Genomic DNA, 12,469 nt, shown 5'->3' with positions numbered 1-12,469 from the left:
GAAAACCCGGTCGGGCCGGCCAAAAACCGGCCACTTGGCAACCGTACCTCCAGTGCATTTTGTCAATTATTCAAATTGACACTACTTCAAGTCTTTCAGCGTTGCCCTAGACGCCCACTGTATCATTTAACCAAATTAGTGCCGTAACTCCGCGATTAAAGAGATAATCAATGATTGATATGTTTCGATGAGTGTTGAATTTTTTTTAGGTCGACAATGAAAACATCTCAGTCTCAATCGTGGTATGATCGAATAGCGACTGGGAGAGGCTGCAAAAGTCAACTGGATTGAAGCATTAGACTCACAATTACCCTGTATTCCAAAAGCTGCAGTCTGTCGAATAAAAACAGAAGACATAGCTTTCGTTCTCAAATTCGACAACGGTGTAAGTTGCGAAATAATTTGTCTGAATTAAAAAATGTTTTGTGTTTTTTTTTTCGGGGTTCAAGATCGTCAAAATATAAAAAAGTTCATTTATAGTTTTGTCTGTGTCTGAACGACTGGCTTTGGGACGACTCAAAATAAAGAACCGGTTGTGTGAATACTTTTATTTTCTTTAGCTTACGGATGTAAATTGGTCTCTTGTGGAGGATTGCACTGATTTTGCTTCGCTTAGTTTTGTGCGAGATTAGTAGTAAACGAAATAAATCGCCTCTATTCCGCACACCGATCGGACCTGTTTCGACCAGAACCAAGTCGTATGCGATAACACACGACGAACGGAATCCTGCGTTTGATTTCTGATCGGAACGGGTCCGATCGGTATGTAGATTCGATTGCCACAGAAAACACAAAAATATCCTCTCTGCTTCTTTAAGCTGCCAGAAATGCAAATCGGAAGACGTCAACTTGAATTCTAAACTGGCGTCGGAATACTATAGGGTAAAGACGAATTCTACGCGGTTTTGACGCAAATTTTGAAGTTTACGCAGTTTTTGCAACGCGATTTTTGAAATATACGCAGTTTTTTCGACACTTCTTTGTCTTGCATAAGTTCTCTGGCACGTAGACCATACTGTACCGAGACATGAAGTTATGTAAGACCAGGTGCAGCACAATATCAGTTCTATTCTAAATTATATCACAGCTTAGTTCAAATCTTAGCAGGTCTAATTTTATTAACCATTCTCGAGCAACTTGCGGTTGTTCCTATTGATGACTACAATCATTTCTTTCTTCTATTCACGGTTCTTGTTGATCGTTTCTCGCAAGGAATAAACTATAACGGTGTAGGTCGGTGCAAAAGTTACCTTCAGGTCACTACATTTACTTGTTCGGTTCATCAGATGACCGTTCATCCTTTTTTAACTTTTCATGCAAGAAAAGATCTGTCTCGCTGAAATTCGGTGTAAAACCATAACCATCGCTATCATCGTTATCATCGCTATCATCGCTTTCTACTCTTAGATCACCGCTTAGAACATTGCACAGGAAATGACCAGCAATGTTGGCGTCTTCACTGTTAAGCAGGACGAAATTAAATTTTCCATTACCCTCGAACTTGCATAATCCTTTGAATTGAAGCTCCGATCGTGTAAGACATTTTGTATCATGCGTACTGCAAATAACTTGGTTATTTTCGTAATCTTTGTAGTTTAGAACTCTCATCTTAACGCCGTAGTCTAAGCAGTTAGATACTTCAGATTGTTGAAAATTAATTCTGCAGCTTTCCCAAGCGTCAATGCCATCGTGGCAGTTGAAAACGACACTATTAAAGAGGTTGATTATGCATTGTGGACCAGCATAAATACCAGCCGCAAAATCCTTGATTATACAATGCTTAAATCGTACGTTGCAGTTACCTAGAAAGCAAAGCAAAATTAGGAAGTTTTTTTTATGTCACTTCAAATTTTACCAAAAATCACAATTCCTCGATTTCTGTCTGATTTGTTATCTCCGATTAAACAACAATTCTTAAATCTAACGCTACCCTGTTTAACCATTATTCCCACCTCTACCCTGGAACAGTCAAACAAAATATTCTCAAAACAATAATCCCCATCAATCGTTAGGAATATACTATCGTTGTCTCTGGGGCTCACTACAGTTATTTCTTTTGTCAACCCAGACAATTGCTTTAGATCTTTATCCAGAAAACGACCTAAACTCAACCCCGTGATCGAACCTTTTTTGAAATATTCCAAAGCTGCGATAAGATGTTGACCATGTGGCAAGTAAATTTGGTCCAACGGTTTGCATCTTTTCACTGCTGTCTCGAGTGAATCGTACATTTGAACCGGCATCTGATTGGCTAGCTGGTTTACTTTTTCAAGATATTCGATTTGCTCTTGCAGGGTTCCTATATGTGAAACAACTAAAACATTTCTTTCGGCTTTGATTTTGCCTGCAAAACCATTGATTTCCTTCGGAAAACGATGTTTTTCGAAGACGGGGCGCATTGACAGATTCTCTAAAACGTCTATATCAGTCTTGATCGAACATAACCGCAAATGAATCTCCATCAAATCTCTCGTTGTTGAAAGTAACGGCAAAGTGGGGTAATTCTCCAATTCCTGAATTTCTGCTTGGCGTTTGGCTTCCTGTTCGAGCAAGTCTCGTTTACTTTGAAGGTACTTGGCTTCGTTCAACAAAGCTAAAATATACGATGACAATCGCTTGGACATAGTTTTAGTTCTCAAATCGTGATAAAACTTTATTCTGCTTTTCAAATGCATAGCAGCCCAATCCTTGCAATTATCGTTCCTGTCCCATGGCATCCATAGATGTTGATAAAAGAACCTCATCTTATCCAAGCAATCTGCTGTACGAATCGCATCTGGATCAATGACATCTTCATTTTGCTGACATTTAAGTGGCCACAAATCCATCAGCGACGGGGTCTGCTCCCCGTCTAAACGAACATTTTCATCTTGAACTTTATCAACATAGTATTTCGCCGTTAGCTCATCTACATAAACCTATCATTGTGTGAAATGTAAAATTAGAATGTCACTTTCAGTAAAGATGTAAACTTCTTACGGTTTCTACAGTTCCCTTCACGACCGTTGGATATGGAATCGACAGTTTTTCACAGAATTCTCGCGGAATTCGCCAGACTGCTTGCCATTCACCAGACGCCACGACTGTTTCAGTGTAGTTGCTCCATGCATTTTTCACCCTGGAAGCACTTACCGGTTTTTTGCAAGGACTCAGAATTTCCGCTGTTTCTTCCATACGTGTAAGAAGCGATTTTTCGAATAAATGCACCTCTGACATTTTTGATTTTGCTCAATCAGTATATTCTTATAGAATCGAAATCGTTTTTATATTTTTATAGATTTTCGTTAAACTCTGTCTAAGTTTTGAGCAGGGGCTTGCGATGGGTGCCATGTTTTTGTTGCCAACATCTCAGCACATCTCGACAAAGGTTGGCAGCAAATCGACCTGTCAGACGGGCGCTATTTCTTGCATTTCTTGAAATAGCGCCCTTCGTTAAGTCGACTGTCAAACACCGTTCGTTAAGATAGGGATAGCACCCCGCTGGTTTTGAGAGTTAAGTTAAACCGTTAAACTGTCACGTTTTGAACGCACTTTGATTTTGAACGTTTAAGGCTGTTTACGACCAATGGGATATATACAGGTGTGGCAAAGTTGGTAAAGTGGTGTTAGTGCAGTGAAGAAATTTCATCATGGTATGGGTGAAATCGTAAATCGACCAATCACGATGAAGCGTGACGTCAAACTCCAAAAACAAACCCCATAAAGCATTGCACGCAGATGTCAGTGCGTCTTTTTCGTTCCAGGTTTGACAGTGTTGTGGGGTTTGTTTTGATTACTTATTCGCAAGACCCAGAAGCAAAAAACTGCAAAAATTGCAAAAATATATGTTGTAAAGAACTGCTATCATTTTCCTGCTTCGAAAAAGTCGGGCATTTCCGGTTTCCGCAAACAAGTGGAACGAATTACAAGTGATAAACCCCCTAGCAATAAAATTAGGTTACAAAGGGAATCAAAACAAAACCCACAAAAACGTCAAACCAGAGTTGAGGTTAGGCACCGTGCAAAGGTTTATTGTCCGACGCGGTTTGTTTTTGTAGTTGACGTCGTTTTCTGATTTTTCGCTACTAATACTATCAAATGTCTTCATCTGCCACACCTTTTTAAACCTCATTGGTTTACGACGACAGTTTATGGTTTATATTCGAGCAGTAGAGTGACTATATACAGAGTGGCGACAAGTCATCCCAAATGTATGCAATGCGGCTTTTCCAAGGTTTTTCTTTCTTTTTCCTGCATACGCGTTGGATAGGTCGTCTGCTCGATTGGAATGACACTGACAGATAATTATCATTCCAATTTTGACATTGTCGCCATCTCTGTATATATAGTCACTCTATCGAGCAGTGCAGTTTGTTGTTTTTACATTGTTATGAAGAAGAAGAAGGAAACACTTCTGGTAACCGCTCACACTTACACGGAATCGCGTAAGCAATTTTCAGAGAATTTGTGACATCAAAACCAAATATATTTCTGTCTCTCTTTTACTAGTACATGTTGTCGTTACCGTGGACCCCCGTTCGTTTGACCGTTTTTAATCTGAACACTTTTTAATTTGAACCCCGTTGGTTTGCACGACGTGCAAATTAAAAATGGTTCAAACGTCATTCTCAATATGACAACATTTGCTTATGCAGACAATGCACATAAACACGATTTGTTTGTGCTGATCTACCGTGTTTAAACTGTTTCACATTGCGTTTTCCCAACGATTATGGTAGAAATCCGATCGGAGAATGAAATATTCGCTGCTTGCAACCGCCAACTGAATCAAACCACCAAAACAATAACAAAGAGCAGGGCAGCCAGTTCACACAAGTTCCAGCATATTTAGGGTTACCAGTTGTTCAAATTAAAAACTAACCCCGTTAGTTTGCATGAGGAATCGTTCAAACGAACGGGGGTCCACTGTACCAGTAAGTGTCAAGATCATAAACAAACAAAAAACATATGGTATTAAACGTCACGTAAAATACTCTATTTAGGTAGAGTGACTATATACAGAGTGGCGCCAAGTCATCCCAAATGTATGCAATGCGGTTTATCCTAGGTTTTTCTTTCTCTTTCCTGCATACGCGTTGGATAGATTGTCTGCTCGATTGGAATGACACTGACAGATAATTATGATTCCAATTTTGACATTGTCGCCACTCTGTATATAGTCACTCTATATTTAGGTTTTTGTCAGCTACCCCATAAACAACCCCTCCTACTGTTCCACTTCAGCTGATCTGCAAAATGAAACAATGTTTACATTTTTACACTCGAACAACAAACAATCATGGATGTTTCCATAGTAACTCCGTCAGGGCGTACTCGACGCTCCTCCAATGAATGTCAAAAGATTGTGCCCACTTGCGCTCAATAACCGCCATTATCGCTCGTGGAAAGCTGGATAGCGCTTAGGCGCGTCCGGCAGAAATCGAACAAAAATCTGGCAACGACAAACTTTTTCTGCCACACTCAAAACAATCCGCACAAATTGCGCTCGTCGCACTCAATATTGTTAGAGTGACTATTGCACCTTGCAGCTATTTTACGACTCCTACTCAATTTCGTTTTTTAATAATAATAGAGGTTTTCCGTCAAAATTTTTTTTTCCACTAAATGTTCGGTTTTGACTCTTAGAAATGATACCCATATAAAACTTTCTTTATTAAAACCTCTAACTACTGTAAAAATGAAAAACTAAAATACGTATATTTCAACCCGTCACTTCTCGGATGTATTACATGCCTTTTTGTACCAGTGTCCTCTATTTTCACCACTTCGAAACCATTTATGCCACTCTTTACTCTTGTGGCAAGCAACGCACGAAACGAAAAAGAAGGTAATCATTAGCTTCATTCGTTTTGTCCTTTTCACTCAACCGCTGATAAACATATGTCAATATCTGTTGTGCAATGCTGCCAGAAAATCTGAAAATTTTAATAAACAGTGCAGCCGAAACGAATTTTTTAAAACTCAACATTCGTGATTTGGTGAAAAGAAACTCACCATTCTTGCAATTTACATTGTTTGAAAAATCGTAGTAAATTCTAGAGTCAACGAAAAAAATATATTTTTGCACCATTATCACTCGTATTGGGAGTACTTTCGAGAAAAAATAAGAAAAGAAGGGGTATGATCTGACGGAAAACCTCTATTATCCTGTACTTACTAAGGCTGTGAACCATTTCGCGAAATTTTTAATTTTTTGATTAAAATTTGACAGTACGATGGTTTTTCGAAAATAACCCTGCTCGGGAGCATGGTTAGTTTTAACCAAGTTCTGAGAGCCAATGAGATATGCACAGGTAAGGAAGAGAGCTTCGATGTGTTTCACTGATTTTTCGTTGCATTTTTTTTACATTGGTATGGATGCTTATCGCATAATAAATTTGTTCAAACAACCCGGGGTGAAATGAGATGAATTTTATCTATCTAATAAAAGCAAATGAACATCAAAAATTCATCCGATTTTAACTCGGACAGAATAAATAATATTTTCATCCTCACCTTATATGCTCTCATAAGGTTTTGCAAGGTGACGTCACGAATGAACCGGAATGAACGCAATTCACCCATTTGACATCTACTCGTGGTTTGTTTACTATTTGTTAGGCGAACGCGATATGCATAAATTGGAGTTAAACGTTTTAAAAGCGTATTATCCAGCAGTGTCGCCCTCCAAACTACTCGGAATGGCAGTTTTTGTGCTTCTCTGACTTGCCGTTAAGGCCTTAAGCAATATTCAGTTTCAACTTTGTTAACCCATGTTCCAAGTCTATGTAAACAAGCCACTGATAGACGTCAAAGAAGTGAGGTTATGCTCGCCCGTGCAAAACCTTATAGAGCAAAAAAACTATCAATCCGTCAAATATGAAATGGTTGATGGTTCACATTCTGAACTGATTTTAACCACTCAAGGAGAAATAACTATCGAACTGTCAAATTTTAACCAAAAAGTCAACCGCACCGCGGCGTTGACCCAAAATTGACTCAATTTCTTAATGGCTGAAAGCGACGAGCAAGCGTTGACTGCAAAATATAACGCGGTATCGCTTTCAGTGTTGCTGTCTGAAACTCATTAGTGGGAATACGACCGACAATAAAGTAATTTGCGGTTTCGTCACTAAAGAGAATGACATTAGCTGCGGATCGTTTATGTAGAAGTGTGAGGGGAGCAAATAGTGGAGGAGAGGATCCGGGAGTTTGGAATTTGATGTTCTTGATATTATTCCTACTGCAAACAGCTTCAGCGAGGTCTGCAGCTAATGTCAAAAAATCTTTATATGTGTGCGTGGTGGAATACTTCATAAGTTATTATTTCCGAATTCTCGGGTAATTTTTCATTTCGACGTATCTGCAAATGAGAGACTCTCTTTGTGTCTCCTCTCTTCCGCCGTTTACACACTTAACAAAAAGCACCGAATTCGGTTAAATTTTACCGAAATCTAAACAGCTGAACGTTCGGTAAAAATTTCGATGGTGCAATCGACGTTTACAGATCATTAGGGTAGATGCTCCAGTAGTTGTGGTAGTACCAGTAGTGGTGGAAACTTGAAATATATCATAATTTTGGCGGATTTCGAGATAATTTCCGTTTTCTATTGTTAAATATATATTTGTTAACAGTTTTATCTAATATACACAGTTAAAATTCAAGATGTTGGTGCAAAAATTACAAATTCCTTTTCAGCAGTCCAATAGAGTGCAATTGCTTAAGAAATTCGTAACAATCCATAGCATTTTAACAAGCCTACGTTGTTATCCACCTGCTGCCATGCTCATTGCAAGCGTTGCTAAGGCGGTAAACAACATTCCACTATTATAGGCAAATTTTCCACTATTATAGGAACATTACCACTACTTTAGGAGCACATACTAATGTCAGGAAAAGCAATATTTTAGATATATTAACCAGCAGAATGGTATAATTTTGGTATGTATTTAAAGCCAACACTATGGTGCACCATTTTATCAGGTAGTTCAATTGGAAACTGATAAATTGAGCGTTCAAATTGTTTTTACACACTATCCCCCGACATAATCCCTCCATTACTGGAGCATCTACCCTAATAATGTTTGGTGCAATAAATTTTACCGAACGTTCTGCTGTTTAGATTTCGGTAAAATTTTACTGAACCGATTAAGTGTGTACGGGTACGGCGATAAATGCATTTTGACCAGAGGGGATCTATTGCTGTCAAATTCCATACATGTGTGCGTTACCGCAGATGGTGTTTGGTCCATGACGTTTGTACTGTCATGGACCAAACGCCGTGTGATTGATTTCGAGCCAAGGGACTCGCAACTCTACTTTTGTCTGCTGTAGTTGACAGAAACTCAAACCCAAACACGCAGCGCAATTGTCGTTTGTATTGTTTCGATCCCGATAATGCATTTATCTGCTTTTTAGCGTAAATAAAACAAACTAAGAAACTTTTCGAAAGCTACATATACAGGCAAGAGCAGCAAATCGGTAAGAAAAATTAGCAAGAGCGGCATTGAAAATTATGATCACCTGCCTGCCCCTTCACATGTGAGTTTCACAATTCCTTACCGATAGATCCCCCCTGATTTTGACACATCAGCTTTGCATGAATCGGTTGCCGGAGTCACTAGCTAGCCAAATGTTTTGTAACGGTATCATTGGTGTTTTCCAAGTTCAAAGCGACAGTTTCACGGAATAATTCTTGAACGCGATTTTGATACAGCAAAATGACCGAGTCGTATGTGTTCAAAAAATCTGTTACAAAACGTATGCTGGAAACGGCGACAGTTCTCGGTGCTCGTGGTACTTCCGCAAGCGCTTCCGAAGTGAAACATAAATGGGGAATCTATACTCAAACATTCGTAGATGTAACGCCTTATTTGGGCAAAGCCGTTTGGCGAATTCCGAGAGATCTATGTGAACAAATGTCGATAAAGTATCCTACCTTTGTACTGGGAATTATGCAAGAGGTATAAAATTTAATTTCTAGCGAGAAAACGTGTTAATCCAAATATTTAATAAATACAGGTGAATTTAAAGGATCTAACGGCGTTGTATATTGTTACTGAAGTTCAAGATAGCGGTGAACTTCTAGAAAAGATACAGCATCCATCCCTGGTGGATTTGTGGCCAATTAAGTATTTCCCAGATGATACTAATATTCGAGATGAGGAATTTTGTTCTGGCTTAGCAGATTGCTTGGATCAAATGAGGTTCTTTTATCAGCATCTATGGATGCCATGGGATAGAGACGATAATTGTAATGATTGGGTTGATAAGCATTTGGAGAGCAGAATAAAATTTTACAACGATTTAGAAACTAAAGCTATATCCAAACGATTGTCGTCGCATATTGTAACTTTGTTAGACGAAGCAAAGTACCTTCAGAGTCAGCGAAAGCGATTGGAAAGGGATCTCCGACAAGGAGCAGAAGTTGAGGAATTCGCGGATAGTTCTTGTTTGCCGTTCCTGTCAACGATGAGCGTTTTGTTGGAGATTCATTTGCGATTATATTCAATAAAAAACGACATGGCCTTTTTGGAGAATCGGTTAAAACGCTCCAGCTTCGAAAAAAAAATTTTCCCGGAAGAAATCAAAGGTTTTGCAGGTCACGTCATAGCAGAAGCGAAAAATTTGGCTGTCACACCAGTAGGAACAGTGCAAGAACAAATCGAATATCTTAAAAAGATACAGGAGCTGGTCTATGAGATGCCTGTTCGAAGTTACGACTCACTGCAGACAGCACTGGAAAGATGCGAAATAAACGATAAAATCTACTTGCCAAATGGGGAACATCCTATCAAATTTTCGGGTTATCTCGGCTATGGGTCGATCTCGGCGATAAGTTCGATACAGTTTGTTGATAGCGGCTACACGTTACCCGAACTATTGGCTAACTGGGCAAAAGAAATATCTGTAGTGAGCTCCAGAGACAATGCGAGCGTATTGCTGACGATTGATGGAGATTACTGTATTGAGAATGTTATGCTAAACTGTGCCAATGCAGAAGTGGGGGTAATGATTAAACGAGGTATCGTTAAGTTTAAGAATTGTTATTTTTTCGGTGATCCTGCAAGTGGCACAAAGAGAGCAATTGTGATTATCGGTAAAATTTATAAGGGGTGTATTAAAAAAAAATCTATTTTTTTTCTGTTTTTAGGTAAATGTAACGTTCAATTCGAGTCTTGCATAATCCTGGATTTCTATATTGGAATTTATTGTTGTCCAAATTCTACAATCACCCTTTTGAAAACTTCCGTATATGAATGCTATATCGGGATTGATGTTGTAGATAGTCGTATCATATTGGAACAATCCGACGTATCGTACTGTGAATGTTGCGGAATTAGGTTGAAATTTGAAGTTCGTTATACTGAGAGTTCTAAGAACGAAATCATTTTCTGCAACCAAGACTACAAGCATCTTGAACATCCATTGATGAAATTCAAAGGGTTTTGTGTATTCCGAGAAAACGAAAAGAATTTCGCTCTTTGGAGCAGATATTGACCAACACCTGGCTGATATCATAAGAGGTAGCATGTTCACATCCAGCAATTCCCCGCAAGAAATATCGCAACGAAATGAAGAGCCAGCCCGTTCTCGGCGAGATATCTCGGGCCAGCTCGTTCGTCGCGAGAAATATCGCATAGGTATGAAGAGCCAGACCGTTTTTTGCAAGAACTGGAACAAGGAGATCAAGAAGTTCCTCAGCACATCGAACTGCAAGCGACTGAAGTCGTGAAATTTAAAAATTGGCATTTGTTGTTCCATTAGTAACTGATAAAAACTCGAATGCAATTGTTATTAGCATGGAGGTATGTTCCGTCCGTTAGTCTACGTTTAATATTAATCTACTTGCAAGATAAAATGGTTAAAAAAAAAATTTGGAGTTATATTTAGTTATGTTTAAAATAACAATTCTGTTTCTGAAAGTATACTTTCTGACGGACTGGCATGACACATAAAAAAAATTCCTTTAAAATACATCGTCCTCAGGATTCTCAACATCGCAGAGAGCAATTATGCTGTCGAATTCCTACACTAACACTTCAAACACATTTGTTTGCATTAGTCGTTGATCTCCTGGAGAAAAAACATCAACTATATTTACATTATCAAAATTGAGATTTTCCTCTGCCAGCGCTGTATCAGTTAATTTAAACATTTTACTGTAAACTACCGACGCAGGCTTCAATCTGAGGCAGTTTTGTTCAATTCTCTGCAATAGATTGTCACGCAACTTAGTAAATATAGGGCCCTATTCTGTAAGTAACGTCGAGTGTCATTTTGTTCGATTAGTCCAATTGTGGCATGTAAGCCACACGCGACACGATTTTGACCGTTAAAAAGTTAGTGACTTTATTGTCATCAAGTGACGTCTGACCTTGATTTGTATTGATCATCGAGCCGCTATGCTGTCCATTCCACCCGTATTCCACAAATGACTGATTTGAATCGAGTCGCTCGATGTGACTTACAGAATAGGACCCATAAACGTGATTATCGTGTTTTTGATAATTATCGTACACGTTTTTTGTCAATGGTACAAACTGTTAAAATATCGTACAGGCACGATAATCTATACCTATAAAAATGGATTTCTGTCTGTCTGCCCGAATGTTCCTTATAGAATCGAAGACTAAGAGGGGGGCTCCCATACAAATGAAACATAAATTTCTGCATAACTCGAGAACTAATCAAGCAAATGGAACAAAATTTTACATGTGGGTGTTTTTGGAGACAAGAATTTTTTCTATGGTGAATTGAGACCCCTCCCCACTTTAGGAGGGGGGGGGCTCCTATACAAATGAAATACAAATTTCCTCATAACTCGAAAACTAATTTAAAATCAAATGGAACCATATTTGGCATGTGCGTTTTTGGAGGCATGATTTTTTTCTATGATGAATTGAGACCCCTTACCTTTTTAGGAGGGGGGGGGGGGCTCCCATATAAATTAAATACAAATTTGTTAATAACTCGAGAACTAATGCAAATGGAACCAAATTTAGCATGTGGGTGTTTTTATAGGCAATTTTTTTCTATGGTGAATTGAGACCCCTCTCTCTTTAAGAGGGGAATTATGACCCCTCCCCCCTTCAATAGTAGGGGGGGGGCTCCTATACAAATGAAATACAAATATCCTCATATACTATCTATATCTATCTATCTATCTATCTATCTATCTATATCTATATCTATATATATATAAATGAAATGCTGTTCGTGTGTCCGGTATAGACTCGCAAACCACTCGACGGATTTTGATGAAACTTGACATACATATTGCGTTTGATGTGAGGAATGTTGTTAGCATGGTTTGAGACCCCTCCCCCCTCTAGAAGGGGGGGCTCCCATACAAATGGAGCACAAATTTCTTCATAACTCGAGAACTAATCAAGCAAATGGAACCAAATTTGGCATGTGGGAGTTTCTAGAGACAGGATTTATTTCTACGGTTGTTTGAGACCCCTCCCCCTCTAGAAGGGGGGCTCC

General features: G+C 38.9%; 3 protein-coding genes across 3 annotated transcripts in view; 1 reads left to right on the top strand and 2 right to left on the bottom strand.

Annotated features, from left to right (window-relative positions):
- The window catches only part of LOC128743547 (RING finger protein 121), a 396,237-nt gene that overhangs the window by 47,464 nt on the left and 336,304 nt on the right, over positions 1-12,469 (bottom strand). The gene's annotated exons all lie outside the window — the stretch shown is intronic.
- On the bottom strand, positions 544-3,249 carry LOC128743535 (protein nessun dorma-like). The gene is made up of 3 exons (XM_053840131.1): positions 2,980-3,249; positions 1,856-2,918; positions 544-1,802 (listed from the first exon to the last, which is right to left on the bottom strand). Exons 1-3 carry the CDS (start codon positions 3,214-3,216, stop codon positions 1,267-1,269), a joined length of 1,836 nt encoding a protein of 611 aa, XP_053696106.1. The 5' UTR covers positions 3,217-3,249; the 3' UTR covers positions 544-1,266.
- LOC128740897 (protein nessun dorma-like) lies at positions 8,701-10,166 on the top strand. Its single transcript, XM_053836472.1, has 3 exons — positions 8,701-8,943; positions 9,002-9,988; positions 10,134-10,166. Exons 1-3 carry the CDS (start codon positions 8,701-8,703, stop codon positions 10,164-10,166), a joined length of 1,263 nt encoding a protein of 420 aa, XP_053692447.1.

This window comes from Sabethes cyaneus, chromosome 3 (genome assembly GCF_943734655.1).
Source record: "Sabethes cyaneus chromosome 3, idSabCyanKW18_F2, whole genome shotgun sequence".
NCBI classification, from domain to species: Eukaryota; Metazoa; Arthropoda; class Insecta; order Diptera; family Culicidae; genus Sabethes; species Sabethes cyaneus.
The sequence above is the reverse complement of the archived record's forward strand: the minus strand, read 5'-3'. Positions and strand labels throughout refer to the sequence as shown.

Excerpts from the sequence above, each read along its gene's own strand:
- LOC128740897 (XM_053836472.1), top strand. The coding sequence starts at position 8,701 with ATGACCGAGTCGTATGTGTTCAAAAAATCTGTTACAAAACGTATGCTG. Across the intron at positions 8,944-9,001 it reads TACTGGGAATTATGCAAGAG|GTGAATTTAAAGGATCTAAC; the intron begins GTATAAAATTTA and ends TAATAAATACAG. Across the intron at positions 9,989-10,133 it reads GTGCCAATGCAGAAGTGGGG|GTAAATGTAACGTTCAATTC; the intron begins GTAATGATTAAA and ends TTCTGTTTTTAG.
- LOC128743535 (XM_053840131.1), bottom strand. The coding sequence starts at position 3,216 with ATGTCAGAGGTGCATTTATTCGAAAAATCGCTTCTTACACGTATGGAA. Across the intron at positions 2,919-2,979 it reads TGAAGGGAACTGTAGAAACC|GTTTATGTAGATGAGCTAAC; the intron begins GTAAGAAGTTTA and ends ACACAATGATAG. Across the intron at positions 1,803-1,855 it reads TCGAGGAATTGTGATTTTTG|GTAACTGCAACGTACGATTT; the intron begins GTAAAATTTGAA and ends TTTGCTTTCTAG.